General features: G+C 59.9%; 1 protein-coding gene across 1 annotated transcript; it reads left to right on the top strand.

Moving 5' to 3' along the window:
* The first annotated feature begins 6,219 nt into the window (after positions 1 to 6,219).
* On the top strand, positions 6,220 to 9,267 carry SCN2B (sodium voltage-gated channel beta subunit 2). Its single transcript, XM_067563020.1, has 4 exons — positions 6,220 to 6,554; positions 6,776 to 6,942; positions 8,016 to 8,226; positions 8,987 to 9,267. The coding sequence occupies exons 2-4, from the start codon at positions 6,793 to 6,795 to the stop codon at positions 9,184 to 9,186; spliced, it is 561 nt and encodes a 186-aa protein (XP_067419121.1). The 5' UTR covers positions 6,220 to 6,554; positions 6,776 to 6,792; the 3' UTR covers positions 9,187 to 9,267.
* Positions 9,268 to 16,029: the final 6,762 nt, after the last annotated feature.

The raw sequence follows: 16,029 nt of genomic DNA, 5'->3' as shown, positions 1-16,029 counted from the left end.
ACGTCGCCTGCAGGCCCCAGTCAGGACCTGGCTCCGTTGCGCCCAGCACTGTGCAGACTTGCTGCTGCTTACGGACGTTTCTGAAAGGGCCACGTCATGCTCTGATGGGGCTGCCGGGAACTGCAGCTTTCGAGTCCGCTCCAGGAGCGCTGTGCAACCCGGCATTGGAGCCCTGGTCCTGGACACGCTGCCCCTCGGGAGGGCCCTCCTTGCCGAGTGTGGCAGGCCAGGAGCAGAGCACAGCAGGGAGATGACAGTCCATGGACCTTTCTCTGGTTTCACCCTCTCATTCGCCAGGTGGGACGGGGCCCAGTGGCACATCTTCCACGCACGGGGCTGTGCTACTGGCCTGTGCCGTGCTACACACAACTCCAGGGAGAGCCCAAATACCCAGACGGAGGAGGGATTGATGGGGTGTTGTGTGCCCTGCGGCTGGGCCTGCTGCATGGGTGCCTAGGGGTCTCCGGGCCGCCAGCCTGGCACCTTCCACCCGAACCACATGGGAAACAAGCAAACCCACAGGCTGGGGACACAACGTGGTTGACCTGTAGCAAAGCCCGGGCTGCGTGCATGGCCTGTGCATGATGTGCTCTGGCCCCCACCACGCACGTTTGTGTCTCCGTCTGCACCCCTACGGCCATGGGGCGCACGCTAGATCCTAGCGCAGGGCTCGGTGTCCTGCCTCGCTTCTACATGGACCAGATCTGCATCTGAGCGTGCCAAGTCGCTGGCGGACAGCGGGACTGGCTCAGCCCCTCATTTCGGATGGGAGTCCGTGCCCTGCCCTGCCCTGCCCTGCCCGCGCTTCCTTGTGGTGGGGTGAGAAACCTTCCCACGAAGCACGGCGGGAGGCCTCTGGCTCAGCCCAGCGGGGTCCCGCTCTCAGGTGCTATGTATAGCTGTCTGACACCTCCATGTCAGTGATCTGAGCTGGGATGGCTCCATTCCTGGGGAGGAAGGGAGACCAGCCGGAGTGCTGACAGAGGGGAGAATACAGCAAGGGTTGCTCTCTGCTGCAGTCTTTTGTTTCTCATGGCCACCCAACTCGTTTTTGTTAGTGAGGCAGAATAACCGGAGTGGCTTAAAAAATATGCCCACAAACTTTTTATGAAAGCTGAAATAAATCGGATGATGTAAGTAATGAGTAAGGACCTGCTGTATCAGAGTGCCGCGTGCAGGAATGCCTGGGACTATACAGTGTAGGTGTGGGACTTCGTGCAGTCAATAGATCTTAGCGATTTATTATATAATAATCTCGCACTGTAATCTCGCACTTCACAGCTGTAACAACTGACAAACGATACACAGTGCTCTGCCCCCACACCTGGGTGTGTGTGTGTGTGTGTGCGTGCGCGCTTTTCTGTTTGTTTGACAACCTGATTTTATTGTGAGGCTGATATTTTGGTGTCTTTCTTGAAGCCCCAGCTCCTGGAGTCCTGTGACTATGTGAGAATCTCACCTTTTGTTTCACAAAAGAGCTGCTAGCCCTCATGGTTGCAAAGAAAAGCTTGAAAATGTGATCCAAGTGCAACGTAAAGCCTGAGACGCGTGAAGGCAAAGAGAACAAAATCCAGCTGCCAACCTCACGACATTTAAACTGATCTCAGGACTGCGGGGCCCGATTCATGGTTTTTGACTGCTGGGGCCTGGCACCGCTCTCCCATTTCGCCACAAGTTCAGTTCTTGGGAGTAGCCCTGCCTGGCGGAGGTGTGGAGTGGTGTTAGCACAAGGGCAAGCACGGAGGTGCTGAGCAAAGCTGGGAGCCTGATCCTGCACCAGTGCTGCTGTCGAACGGGTCCTGAGCACCTCATTAGGCTGAGGAGCGTCTGCTCCTTAAACACACCTGCTCCCTGAGCTGTGAGTAAGGCACTGTGGGGCAGACAGGCAGGGCTCCGTAAGCTACCAGACAACACCCTAAGGTAACTGCTAGGGATCGTGGGCAGGCCTGCTGGGGGCATGAAGCCGACCCAGAATTCTGGCTGCATTGCTCCGGTAACGTGAGACCGGCACCTGCGATCCCAAGGGGATGGTACTTGGTCCGGAAGGCGCAGAGAGCCTAACGGCCCCGCTTCCCCTCATCACAGGCAGTAGCTGGCTCCAGAGGAAGCCAGCTCCGCTCGTTGGTAAGCTGGCAATTTTAAAGAGGCCCCGGCACCGGAACCACATCCCCGCGTGCAGAGCAGGCGAAAAGCTGAGCGCTTCAGAGGAAATGTTGATGCCCTCCCACTTACTTTGATGAAATCCACCAACCATAAAATTTACTCCCTTTTTTTAAATAGCAGCATCCCTCTACCCGGCCATATTGCAGGCTGGCAATAAAGCAGGGCTAAAATTGTGTGTGTCTTGGAGACAACCCCGTGCACTGGCACAAACAGCCACAACAAACACCACATCAGCGCCCTACACAAAGCTCCTTGAAAATGAGCAAGGCCGCGTGGCTGCTCCAGCCCACCTTGTGCCTCCTGGGGCTCGGCCTGCTTGTCTCTCTGGGTAAGTGTCTCTGCACACCTTGCATGCAGGCATCTGTCAGGAGAACAGCAGCCCCGGCCGGCCGGGGAGAAACCGCTTCACTCAGCAGCCGCATCGCCCCAGAGAGACCCCGGGAGCCAGGGGACGAGGGGAGACCGTGCGGGAAAGCAGGGCTGGGGCGTGTCGACCTGCGACCGGGGAGGGCGACGGTGTAATGTGCAATATTGACTGAAATGACAAAGGAGAACGCAACCTTTGACAAAGCAGGATCCGGGCTCCAGGCTGTATCTGCACCCCTGAAATCGCCGGTGTCTCTCTGGTGCGGGCTATGGGTGTGGTCCTGCCTGGTGCAGGGGAGAGGCTGGGGATGCTGTGCCTTTGCTCAGAGGTGTCAGGCTGAAAAGCGAAGTGTCGCATGTGTGTGGTGTGTGTGTTAATTTACTCAAGGCGCTGCCTCGCATTTTGTTGGCTGCTAGTGAGGAGTGTGGCGTGCCAGGGCTGTTGGTCTCTGTCCCCTGCTTTTCTGCCCGGCCATGGAGCCGGCAATGTGTGTCAGCAGCTTTGTGTTTGTATCGATTACTCGGAAATAGGAGAGGGTCAGATGAAGACATAGGTGTGTTCTGGGCCGGTGCCTCTGCCTTCAGACAGCCTGGGAAATGGAGGCAAACATGACCAGATCTCCCCTCCTTTCACGACTAGGAATCCTGCATGTCATTTGCTGCGGAGAGGCTGCGTGTAATTCTACCGCCCAAGCCTGTGGGAAAGGGGTCGAAGGGGACAGGGCACTTGGGGAGTTAAGGGGGGCAGGGAAGGAAGCAGTAGGGAATCAATGGACTCTCCTCAGTGCCCACCCGCTCTGGGGAAGAAGCCCGTGTCGCATGCTCCGCTGTTCGAACAGGAATACAGGTGTTTGCACTGAGTTGCTGAATGTCCCGGTGGAGTCCCCTGTCTCACCTCCTAAGAGCTGTTAGCTGTGACCGCTGGGCCAGGTGACTCTGTTCTAGTGGGGATGGTCGCAACCTCCTCTGACTTCGCTGGGAGAGCCGGCGCGCCCCAAAGGAGAACTCCGCATGGCGCATGCCCTCCCACGATACCGGGGAGGCCTCTGGCCTGATCTAGTCCTTACAGATCTTTCCACAGCCCTGGGGAGCAAAGCGTAGGGCAGGGCTCCGTGTCCCGGCAGGGCAGGTAGCCTCAGGGCTTATCAGAGAGGGAAAGGCACCATCCGGACGCCGTTTAGGAGCCTCCACCTCCGTGACTGAGCTCTTCACCCCTGCTGTGTGTTCACAGGCTGCTCAGCGCGGCAGGTTCTCACTGGTATCCTGGGCCCATGGGAGTCTGTAGCCACGGCCTGGCCAGATCCTCCCGCACTTTGCAGCTGACAGGGCCTACGTCCACATTACAGAACGCTCCCCAAGCCAGGATGCTGTCAGCTCCCCGCATCTCCCTGGAAATGAGGTGGGCTGAGGCTGTCAGATGCCTGCTGCCATGGCTGCTCTGGTGAAGCAGCTGGAGCAGTGCAGGAGGCTCTGTGCTCCCACACTGTTGTTACCAGTCCCAGCGTCCCACTGCAGCTCTCTCCCTGCCCAGTCAACGAGAATCCCTGGGGCCTGGTGCTGGGAATTCTTTCCTCTCCCTCAGCGAGGCCGGAATGGATCTTCCCCGTCAGCCAGCAGGAATCACTCACGCAGGCACACGTCCTGGCCAGGCTGGCGTTTGCACAGCACCCTCCATCGCGCTCTCGGAGCGTCCCTCTGGCAGTGCAGCCTGTCGCAGCACTCCTGACCGGCCCAGGACCAGGCCGGATGCTGTGCGCTGTAGTGTATTTAGCTACCGGACTGCTACAGCTTCTTTTTTGTGTATGGCACCTTTAAATCTCTAAGCCCGCTATCTGCAGAGCAGCAGGAACATTTCCAAAGCTGGGGTCCCTGCAGCCTGTCACAGAGGAGACTGCCCACCTCTGAGCTCGCAACACCTCCGTATCGCCCTTCAGCTGCATTCAGTCCGCTCTCGGGCGGCCCTGCACCGCTGGGATTGCCTGACACGGGGCAGTTCTGGATCGCGCTTTTCCAAGCATCTCAGCCTTCCTCGGAGAAGTCACCCGAAAAGAGATGCTGCCGGGCTGCTTATTTAGTACCGCACAGTGATCGGATGTGCTCGGCTTACAAGGCAAGGTTTTCCAGCTGTCCCTGCTGCAGAACCCAGCTATGCGCTTGCCTCTCACCCCAAGACCAGACACTAAGTGGAAGTGAGCAACAGACGACGCATCTCTGTCCGCCAGCTCCCTGCCAAGGTTTCACTGTGAGCGTTCAGGGAAGCGAGGGTTAGAATAACCATCAGAAAGCCACGATGCTCGTGCACCATCAGAGGGGCTCTCAGCCCAGGCCAGGCCGCTGTCTGTACCCAGATGCAGCCCGCTCCCCTGGCTGGCTGCTTCTGAGTTCCAAGTGCGAGAGTTCGGGACGTTGTCTCAGAGACTCTGCCCTGACCCCCTGGGGGAGCTCTGAGCACGGACTTAACTCATTGCTTTCTGGAAGGCAGGCAGGCCCCAGCGCCCCGTGCCAGGAACACGGTGCAGTCAGCATGGCAGCCCGCGCGGGGCGCTGATGGATGAGGCCGCACAGACCCAGCTCTGCCCTGGGGCTGAGCCGAGCAGCCGGGGGCGTGCGGTACCCCGCTGAGCCCAGCAGAGGGCAAGCCCAGCCCAGGAGTGCCGCGGGCCCTGGCAGAAATGTGGCGGCAGGTCCTGTCCTGCATCGGCCACGGGTGCAGCGAGGGGTGGCGCGTTGCAAGCCCCAGGCAGAGGGGGGTGGCACTGAGCCCGTCAGAGGAGGACAGTTTGTCCAGGCCAGCAAAGGAAGTTCGGGGTCAGGACCCGCCTGCCTGGTCGTTATGGGGGGTGTGAGTCTGGCGCTGGCTCAGCCGTGCCCCGGGCCGGCATGCAGTCCTTCTCCGGAGAGTGGGGCCCTGCGGCACGCGGCCAGGCGTCGTGCTGCCACCGGGAAGGGCAGCTCAGTCCTCGGGGCCGAGGCCGTGGCTGGGGGGGGGCGTTTTGGTGCCCCGATGCTGAGCCGTGACCCACCCGCTCGTTGCACCTAATAGCCCCAGTGCAAACCCCTCCCGTTGTGTGCTGCGCTGGGGTGTATCACTCAGTGGGGGGAGGCCTGGGCCCCTCTCTAGCTCCTGGCCTCTTTTCTGCAGCCTCCTTCCCTCTGCATAACTTCTCCGTGCTCCTGCCGCGTGTGCGGGTGGGGAAGCTGCCAGCTTTGCTCACTCGCAAACCAGAGATGCGCAGGGCAGGGAGAGGGAGACCCACGTGGGTCAGCCTCGGGCACTGCCAGCAGAGCCCTGGTCCTGCAGGTGCTCTGGGGAACTTAGTGGGAATCCTGCCTTGAGCGACCTGGCAGGGGAGCCCTGCAGCGGGACGGGCTGGGGGGGCAGAGAGAGTCAGACCGACGGAGCGGACGAGCAGAGCTGGCTCTGGGGTGAGCAGCATGAGCCAGTGTGGTCTCCAGAGCCACCTCTGTTCTGCCCAGTCCTGGATCAGCCAACAGAGAGGGTGGGAGCCGGGGTGGGGACGATGGAAGGGGGAGAGGCAGCGCCAGGCCACGCTGCCCCACCCCAGGGCTAGGTTTCTGTCCCGAGCTGTGTGTGTAAATCTCCCATTTCTCCGCTGCAGAGACCCGCTCGGTCGCCTCTTCCCCCGCAGGAGCATCGGGCACCTTGGCCTCTTTGTTACCAGCCTGCATGTGTTGCTCAAACACCGGCTAAGGGGAAAGGAAGCGACGCTGCATTTTCCCTGTAGCCCCAGAGGCTGGCGCTGGTAGGAGCCTGCCTGTCCTGCCTGGAATGAAACCTGCGGAGCGCAGCCATAAATTCCTCCAGTGGAGGCGGCACTGAGCCCGCACCGCTGATGCTGCATTGGGGCCTCTGCATCGCTCCTCGAGTCCTGCAGCAGGAAACCTCATTGCAGGGCAGGGGAAGGGGTTCCCCTGGAGTCACTGGCGAGTCGGGGGGCTAGACAAGCTGTGTCTGAGTGAGAGGGTCCGTTGTTAACCTGCCATAGGTGAAGGGGCGCTGAGAGGTCAGGGCAAGGCTGTGGGCTGATTAGCGTCCCTTGGAAAAGCCCCTTTCCCCTATGAACACATGTGGAGTCTGTCTTTGCTGTGTGTCTGCTGGTCTCTCTGCCCCTGGGGCAGCTCCACAAGCAGGCCGGGCCCACGGCCCCTGAGGGGTGGGGCAGGGTTTAGCGCTTGTTGTTTTCAATGTTTGTTCCCTTCTTCTCCATTCCTGTCTTCTCCCCAGCGCCCTGCGGGCTGGGCATGGAGGTCACAGCCCCACTCACCATCAGTGTTTTGAACGGCACGTCCGTGCGCCTCTCCTGCACCTTCAACTCCTGCTACAAAGTGGAGAACAAGCAGTTCTCCCTGAACTGGACGTACCAGGGATGCGACAATTGCAGCGAGGAGCTGGTAAGCACTGTCTGGAGGAGGGGTTGTGCGCCCAACCCTGAGCGCACACACTCCATGAGCGAGGGCCCCAAAAATCATGCGACTGACTTGAAATAATCAGAGTTACCAAAACACTAACTTGTGGGCTTCTCTGTCTTTGCCGTCTGCTTTCGGCGCCTGCAGGGTCTTGTTTTCAAACTTTTCTCTGCACCAGGACGGCTGGGAATTTCCTGTTTTAAAAAAAAGAAAAAGAAGCTGAGATTCTCCTGCCAGCTGGTGTCTCCAGGAGCTGGGGCTTTAAGGCCAACCCCAGATCTCACTTGCCTTGCTATAAAATGTCAAGAGTTGGAAACACAGAGTCCCACAACCCTCCCAGACGGTTGTGGGGCAGCCTCACATTTCACATAGTTTGCAGGTCCCCCTGTGCCCAGTGTAGACCAGGCCTGAGTACGGACTAAGCAGAGAAAGAGCAAGAGCCAGGATTTGGTTCTGAGAGCTTTCCCGGAGGCTGAAGGGGAAGGACACGCTGCGTGGGGGAAGGTGGGGAGCCAATGCCGGGCCTGTCCAGGCTCCCACACCTCACTCTGGGGTGACTATTAAAGCACTCTGTGTCCAAAGGCAACGTCCCACTTCCGGGGATATGACCCCCGGCTCGGGCCAGCTGCGTGGGAGTGTGAGTCGGTGGAGAGCGGGACTAGCTGAAAAGGAGGCAGACGAGGGCTGTAGGCCAGAGATGAAGAACTCTGTGCAGGCGCTGAGCAGCTGGCTGGACCCTTGGGTTGGCGTAAACATTCCTGCCACGGATGGGGCAAAGCCCCGGCAGGAGACAGCCAGGGGTGAGCGGTGCCCTGGCCCGTCTGGCAGCCCCGCATGCCCTGAGCCCAGGATGCTAGCTCTCAGGGGACAGGGATGTCTGAGGGCAGGACGATCCCAGCAAGGCCCGGGGAGCCACGCGGGGGGAGGCGATGAGGTGCTGTGATCTCTGACTGGCCCCCAGGTCTGGCCAGCTGACCTGGCGTGAGCACCAGCGCGATGGGAAGCCAGCGGGCATTGCGCCAGCAGCGTCCTCATTGCCCTGTCCCGTCTCTGCCCAGTTCCTGCAGTTCCGGCTGAAGATCTTGAACCGGCGGCTGGATCGCTTCGGGAACAGGGTGGAGTTCACTGGCAACCCCAGCAAAAACGACGTGTCCTTCACCCTGCATGACGTGCAGCTGGAGGACGAGGGCACCTACAACTGCTACGTGATGAACCCGCCCGACAGGCACAAGGGGCATGCCCGCATCGTCCTGAAGGTCATCACCGAAGGTGGGTGCGCCGCCGTCTCGCCGCAGCAGAAGAGGGCAGATGGGGAGGGGGCAGATGTTTTATATCGACCCGTGATAGAGCTGGGGACAGTGTAGGCAGCTGCTCTCCCCCAGCGCCGCCCTGCACCTCCATCCACCCTGCATCCCACGCTGGCTCCAGGTCGATGAGAGGCAGGGGGGATCCGGCGGGGACGCAGGCTCTTTTGGCTGATGACTGTCACAGCATTGACCCCCAGCCTCCCCTGCCTGCGGGCTCAGGGCACTCAGCTGCCTTGTGCCCCCTCCCTGCCTGTCTCCCACCCGGGCTGTGTGAACGGACGGCTGTGAAGTGACAGGCCAGGGCGTGTTTCCAGCACCCGGGGAATTGGCCCTGCCACCGTCCCAGAGCCAGACTCCTCAGTGGGCCGGGAGCAACGGAGGGAGGAGAGGGCCTCTGAGGCCGCCTGCCTCTTGCAGTTCCCCCTTCTTGGTTTGTGTTAACATGGACACAGGCATAAACCCAACGTCCTGGGGTTCCCGCCCAGGCACAGGGAGCCCTCTGCAGCACGCAGCTGGACAAACGGCAGCATCCACAGGGGACAGGCAGGATGGCAAGTGGCCTGAGCGTCTGAGTTTCTTCCCGTTGGGCCCCTTGTAAGGCAGGGCAGGGCCTGGATTTGCCAACGCGGGGCGTTGGTGTTAGCAAGAGCTGTCTGGTCTCCATGCTGCCTTGGGCCGCCTCAGACGCCTCCTTCCTCACCTGTCCCGCTCTGTCTCTGCAGTGCCCCCGGAGCGCGACTCCACGGTGGCCGTCATCGTGGGGGCCTCGGTGGGGGGCTTCCTGGCCGTGGTGATCCTGGTGCTGGTAATCGTCAAGTGCGTGCGGAGGAAAAAGCAGCAGAAACTCAACACAGACGACCAGAAAACGGAGGAGGAAGGGAAGACAGATGGCGAAGGGAACCCAGAGGAGGGCACCAAGTAAAGGTCCCCGGCCCTCTCCTTTACCCCTGTACAGTGTGACCCCTCGTGTGCTTCACCAGAGCCCGGATTTCAGATGCCCCCGAGTTACTGAGCATCTTGCATCTCTGTAACCAGCCCCGACCCTCCAGGAATTCAGGCTTCAGCGGCCTGGGGGGGGGGATTACCTGGTACAATGCACCCATCACCCGCGCCAGGCTCCCGGCAGCTCACGCCCGCCTCTCTCTACAAGCCAGGAGGAGCCCTGAGTGCCAGGGGCCGTGGTGATGGAGCCTGGGGAGACGGAGACGGGACCTCCTGCGGGCTGAGAACCACGCAGGCAGCCGTGGGGAGTGGCTTTGGCGAGGGAGAGTCTCTGGGGAAGGGGGAAGGCTGCAGCCTCTCAGCTTGAAGGCGCTGGAGCTGAAGAGGGGAACCCCTCCAGCTCCATCACCACAGGCCAGCCTCCTCCCCAGGCTCCTCTGACCTGGTGAAATCCACAAAGGCCATTCCAGGCACTCGGCTCCTCTGGGCATTAGCGAGGCACCAGCACGACGGGAAGGCAGCGAGCATGGCACCCCCCGTCGGGCAGTGGGAGGGGGGCAGCGGGTGTAGCCCCCCGTCGGGCAGTGGGAGGGGGGCAGCGGGTGTAGCCCCCCGTCGGGCAGTGGGATGGGAAGTTGAGTTAGAAGCAGGAACTTGTGTTTTCTCGCTGACTATTGTCACCCGTGGCGGGCAGTGACACCGTCTAATCTGTCGCCTCGTCTCCGTCCCGGCCCAGACAGCTGAGGCGAGCAGGGAAGTGGAGCCTGGCATAGTTTTGCACTTGCTGCTCCAGGCTTGTCCCAAGCGCTTCTTGCTAAGGGCCGTGAGGCTTTGGCTCTGGGACAGTCCTGACCCCCAGGACACCTGAGCCAGAGGAGCCCTGACCTTCTCTTAGCCCCATCTCCCTCGGGGGGGCAAGTGGGCAACCCTGGGCAAATGCCAGCTCAGATTCTGGAGCGCCAGGAAATGAATTCTGGGTGCGCCTTGCCTTCCCTGCCCCTCCGCGTGCTGTGCTCTGGTGGGCCAAGACCCTCCTGCAGCGAGATCGATTCGCTGCTAAGCACAGCACAGGAGAATTACAGACGGGGGCCCTGGGGCAGAGTGGGGGTCCCTTTCCTTCTCTGCCAGCCCCTGATGGCAGATGTAACCCTGCCCTGGATCCCTTGTAAGTGACCAGCGTCTGGGCTGCCTCCCCGGGACCGTGCCGGGGCCTGCCCAGAAGTTCACTGGCAGGGTTCTGGGTTTTGAACATTTGTGGGACAGGAGGGTGAGGACTTGGCTGGGTCCTCAGGGTGGTGTGGGCCAGAGCCTAGGGAGACCGACCTGCCTCCCTGGAGCCCCAGGGAAGCCTCTTTATTCACAGCCACCCCTGAGCGCAGCCGCTCTGCTGCGTGCCGGCCTGGGGCGCTTTCTGGTAGGCTAGCGGGAGAGGGCGACCAGGACAGGCTCCACAGGCAGGCTGGGGAGCTGTGTCTTTGTCCGCATTCTTGCTCATGGCCAACCCTTCACAGAGCATCCAGCATCCTGGGGCCTAGCCCCTGACCCTGCAACTGATTTCCCATGGGCTGGGTCCCGAGGGCCTGAGCCTGTCAGTGGGAGTTTTGCCTGAGCGAAGACTGACAACAAAGATGTCAGGCCCTGGCCCTTGGCTCATGTCAGTATTTCCTCTGGGGCAACCTGTTTTGGGTTCAGTCCGAGCGGGGAGAGGACACTGCAGGGAGTGGCATGGGCTGAGCATAGGCCAGGGAGCCAGGAACTCCTGCATGGCAACCCTGGCACTGACAGACGCCCTCTGTGGCCGTGGGGTAGGTGTTACCTCCCCTCTCTCTTTGCCTCAGTGTCCCTAGCTGTTACAGTGGGGGTCAGAGCCCTCCCTCCTGCGGCCCAGTCAGCACACTACTGCGGAGTGGGGAAGGCAGCGCTAATGCTGTGGCCACACTTATGCCTCTTATTAATGTCACCTGAATACACTGCCATGGAAAGTGCCTTGCCTTGCCTTCTGCGACCAGCTGCAGCGTGAGGAGCAGCCACTGGGAGGTGGCCCAGGGCTGCAGGAGTGGAAGGGCTGTAATGTCCGCAGCGGTTGCTAGCCAGATGATGACCATCTGCCCGTGCATTGTTGCTGAACTCTGCTGTTTGGGGAACCTTTTCATGGCTTCTTGCAAGGCCTGCACAGTGCCTGCGTGCACCTGAGGCTATGTCTGGGCCCAGGCTGCTGAGTCAAAGTTGCTGGGTTTGTGATTTTCCCGAGTGGGTGCAGCTAATGGGAAATTTCATGCTGATGCCTGTGAAATTGAGCTTGCTGAGCGGTGAGGGGCTGCTGTGAGGAAGAGGAGGTGTCTGGGCTACTGCCGGGAAGGCTGGCCTCAGCTTTTTTTGAGCACCAGTATGATGCAAAAACTGCCTCTTCTAAACTCCCTCAGGAGCAAAGGACAATGTGCCACTGCCAAGCCAACACACTGCCAGTCAGCCCAGCACGGCAGCACCCTGCTCTGCTTTCCCTATGAACGTCTGCAAGCGGGGAGCTGCTCAGTCTCGGGCCCCAGCATTTCTGTGGGATGCTGGCACGGAGACTCCTCCTATTCCCTGCCCTGCTCTCAGCAGCGCCTTAGCCCGGCATAGCTGGGGGAGTTTGCTGGGCGGGTGGGTGTTTATTAAAGACCTCACTTACTCGGGTCTGAAGGGATAGATTCACTTCCACAGCTGGCTCTGGCTGGGTCCCAAGTTTCTGTGGACCACACTAAGTGCATTTGATTGAGGGAGGTTATGTTGTCTAGTGGTTAGTGCAGGGGCTGGGGGCAGAACTCTATGCCAGGCTCTGCACTAAACTCTGTTACCAGTCTCTGTGCCGCTGTCAAATAGGGATTAGGAGAGCCACCCACAGGGGCTGGGCCCTGATTGTCTGGGATGCTCAGGGGGCCCCCTTGATGAGAGGGGCTAAAGAAGAGGCCCAATGAGCAGTTGCCAGGGGATAAACAGCAAACCCGGAGTTTGGAACTCCAGCCCTTTAGTGGTGCTGGACTCAGCTGGGAGGAAATGAGCATAAGAACGGTTCAGACCAGTGGTCCATCTAGCCCAGTGTCCTGTCTTCCGAGACTGGCCCGTGCCAGGTGCTTCAGCGGGAATGACCAGAACAGGCCATCATCAAGCGATCCATCCCGTGACATGGCCAAGGAGCTCTTCCCCTGCCAAATCGGACCACGGAGGAACCTGCCTCTTCACTCTCAGGGGCCCCTTCTCTGTGCCCACCCACGTTTGCTCCCCTCTAGCTGCCAGTCCCTGTCACACATTCTTGCTCCCTGCCAGGCGGGTACCAATGCACGGAACCCCCAGGGCCACTGCTGCACAAACTGACACCGACGTGACTACGCTTCCCTGGGGCAGTGGCTTGGGGGGGCGCAGAGCTCCTCTGTGTGGCTCTGCTCTGCCACCCACCCAGCCCTTGGCCTAGAATCCAGACCCTTTGCTCTCCCCCTGCCTTCCTCGCACCCCCAGCTCAATAGCCTAGTCTGGGTCAGGCAGTGCTGTATTGGTGCTGCAGGAAATGTGGGGGAAATAAAGGGACAGGGATTTATTTGCAGTGGGGAAGCCGCCTCCTAAAAGCCTCTGTCTGTTTCTTGGCTCTGAACTGTCATAGCTTTCCAGCCAGGATTTTGCATTTCTTCCCTCTGGCCCCGTGGTCTGCCGTGCTGTGGTTTGCATTATCACCAGTTATATGTACAGTCTGAATGTGCTATTTATCTCCAGACTGTTGTGTGGCTTCCCAATCCCTGTCGGGCATTCTACTGCCATGGAGGGCTGGACACAAGCCACCCAGCCTCCCAGGTCTCATCATCTCTTTCCCAGTTAAAAAGCCAAACAGGAGAGCCAGCAAGAAGGCAGGTTCTCCTAGGACTGGCGCCTGCTCCAAGGTTGGGGTGAGAGGCTACACTTGGGACAACGAGGGACAGTTTTGTGGCCAAAGGTCTTTGATTTTGGAAAATATCTTATGACCACCTTTGTTTCTGTCTTTTATTTCCTGCACACGCTGTCCTTGGATTGCAATTTCCCAGTGAGGTTGTACAGGCTATACAGTATAGGTCTAGCTCTGTGTAAATATATAGATACATGAAGGCATAGGTATGTTTAGTTGTGTCCTTTCATTTTGGTTTAGCATCTTCTGACCTATATATTTGGCCAAATCTGATGATGATCTCACTGACGGCCAAGTGTAGAACGTTTCTATTGCTCTTTGTACATTTCAGAACAAGAAAATAAAAAAACCCTAAGAAACATTGAACTCTGCTCTGAATGTTTTTTGCTGCTGTTTGTCACGGGCGGGGTGGGGGGGTCGTGTGTTTTCCACCATCTCTGATGCTGCTTGGCCCAGATCAGACAGCTCGTTTGCACTGTCTGCCGCATCGGGGCTTAAATGGCATTTCACTCGTGCCTAGGCCTGAGGCTGCCCCCTGCAGGGGGGTGAACCTCACCCGACACCCCCAAGTCTTGTCCCAGCCGGCACAAAGGCCCCGGTTCAGCAAAGCACAGGCCTAGCGTTACGCACATGCCTAAGTCCATCGCTATTCAGCAAAGCACGGGCTCGTTGGCTTTAAGCATGACTGTGAATTAGGAAGGTGCTTAAAGTCAAGCACGGCCTGAAGTGCTTTGCTGAGTCCGGGCCTAGACTCACAGGTGCAGAGGAAGCCCAGCGAGGGCTGCATTGCCTTCCCCGGCCTGTTCCGGGAGCGCAGCGCTGCTGGGCAGCATTCGCACTGGAGGCAGAGAACCGTTCAGCCTGGCTCGGCTGCAATCCATCAGGTGGGTATGGAGACACACGCTGACACTGAAGCAAGAGGCATGGCCTGTGGTCTGGGCTTCAGTGCCGCCTGACGGCGTGTCAGACTCTCATTAGCCCCCTCCTGCTCTCACCTCCCCCCGTTACTAAAGAACCACGTCCCCTAGTGCTGGTGCCCCAGCCCGGGGCTTTGCTGAGCAGGGTTGCTGGTAGGGAGCTGAGGTGTGAGCGCATGGAGCTCAATGCCACGTGCTGCGGTGCACCAGCAGCACCCACGGCTCACGGCGCTCAGCACCTCACCGGATCGAGAGCCACGCTTTTAAAACGGGGTCACTGGTTTTGTGACGCTCACATAGAGCCTGTAGGGGTGACGTGTGCGTTGGGGGTGGAGGTTCGCGCCCCACGCTGGGTCTGGGGCAGGGAGGGGCTTCCTCTCCTGCCCGCTAGCCCACCCACCGGCGTGCTGCTGGTGAAGGGCAGACGCTCGCCTGGGGGTGGACAAAGGCGGCCTTTTCTGGGCTTTAGAATACGTTCATCAATAAAACTGCCGTGCCGGGAGCAGCCGCGGGGCGGGACAGTGCCACCTGCAGAAGAAAAACGTAATTTGCTATTCTGATGTCAAGAAAATCAATGTGTTCCTCTCAGGGCCTTGTGCCGGGCTGCCGAGGAGCCGCGCTGCAGTGGCGGCCGGTGCAGCACAACTGGCTTGTTATCAGGTGGCCAGGAGGTGGCCAAGAACAAACGTGCCTGCAGCCTGAGTGTCTGCAGCCAGGTGCTGCGGGGGCGGGCGGGCGGCGTGTGTGCATGAGGCCTGGCACAGACGTACATAGGTATGACTGTGTGTGTGTGTGTGTGTGTGTAACACTTTGAGGGGGTTGTGTGCTAGCACATGCATGATTGTGTGTGTATTTGCACACGGGGTGTGTGTGTGTTGGTGCGAGTGCGTGTGCACGCACAATAGTGTGCTTATGGAGTGGGGCTTTGCAGCTAACGCCTGACGTTGGCATGATGCAAATCCATCCCCAAAGCTGGGACTTCGGTCTCTCATGCAGACGGGGGCCGGGCTCTGTATGCTGACAGTGCAGCGTCAGTAGGGCACGACCCTGGGACCTGCCTGTGCTCATGCCATGCTCCCGGGGCTATTGCTGAGAGCCGCTCAGGCAGTGGAACGCCCTGGCTCCCCATGGTGCTGCGTCCCACAGGACAGGGGCGGGCAGCCGACACATGGCGTGAGATCTCCCGTCACCCAGCATGCCATCCCACGTGGCTGGCCCGGTGGTTGCCTGTGCTGAGGTGCCACCCGCCTGCCATGGATCCCGCAGCCAGGCCTGAGAGGATGAAACGCCCTCCTGCTGCATTGTCCATCCCAGCCCCTGCCGCCCTCTCCTGGGTTCGACACCACTGGAAAGCGCTGAGCCTGGCTCTGCCGCTGCCAGCCTGGCCTGTGGGGACCAGGAAATATCTAAGGCAGGCCTGGGTCATCGCTGGCTCTGGGGGCCCAGGGCACGCACAGACACCAGACCAGCTGTGCACTTGGTGTGCAGGGAGCGTCCGAGCGGTTCATGGAGGGAGTCACCCTGTCCCGGAGCCTCTCTCTGCCAGCGGCCAGCAGCCGGCACCTCTGAGGGAGGTGCGGGACCCTGAGCTGCAGCAGACCCTGCTAGAGTGAATACACCACTTCTCTCTGACGCTGACATTCACCAGCCATTATCCACAGAGCAGCGTTTCTTTCTGCTGCAGAATCAGCACCAGCAGGATCCCGAGCCCGGATGCAGCCCAGGAGCAGACCTGCTTCTGCCCCGCTGCCTGCAGACCTCATGCCCAGGCCAGGCCAGTAACACGCATTTTCTTGTGAGGTCGTTCTCCCTGCGACGGGTTAGCTGCACAGAGCCTCGGCAGGAGGCCAGGCTCTGTAAGACGCAGCGGCCACAGCCCTGAACCTGGATAGCAGCAGAGGGAGAAATGGTGACTAGGCACTTTGCTAAGGGCCCCGTGCTCATTTTGGCAGTTTTGAGAGCAGGTGCGTCAGTAAGCCAGTCCCTGCAGCTG

The sequence above is a fragment of the Emydura macquarii genome, unplaced genomic scaffold (assembly GCF_026122565.2).
Source record: "Emydura macquarii macquarii isolate MOO-44397 ecotype Brisbane River unplaced genomic scaffold, CSIRO-AGI_Emac_v2 contig_312, whole genome shotgun sequence".
NCBI lineage: Eukaryota > Metazoa > Chordata > Testudines > Chelidae > Emydura > Emydura macquarii.
The sequence above is the reverse complement of the archived record's forward strand: the minus strand, read 5'-3'. Positions and strand labels throughout refer to the sequence as shown.

Excerpts from the sequence above, each read along its gene's own strand:
- SCN2B (XM_067563020.1), top strand. The coding sequence starts at position 6,793 with ATGGAGGTCACAGCCCCACTCACCATCAGTGTTTTGAACGGCACGTCC. Across the intron at positions 6,943-8,015 it reads ACAATTGCAGCGAGGAGCTG|TTCCTGCAGTTCCGGCTGAA; the intron begins GTAAGCACTGTC and ends GTCTCTGCCCAG. Across the intron at positions 8,227-8,986 it reads CCTGAAGGTCATCACCGAAG|TGCCCCCGGAGCGCGACTCC; the intron begins GTGGGTGCGCCG and ends CTGTCTCTGCAG.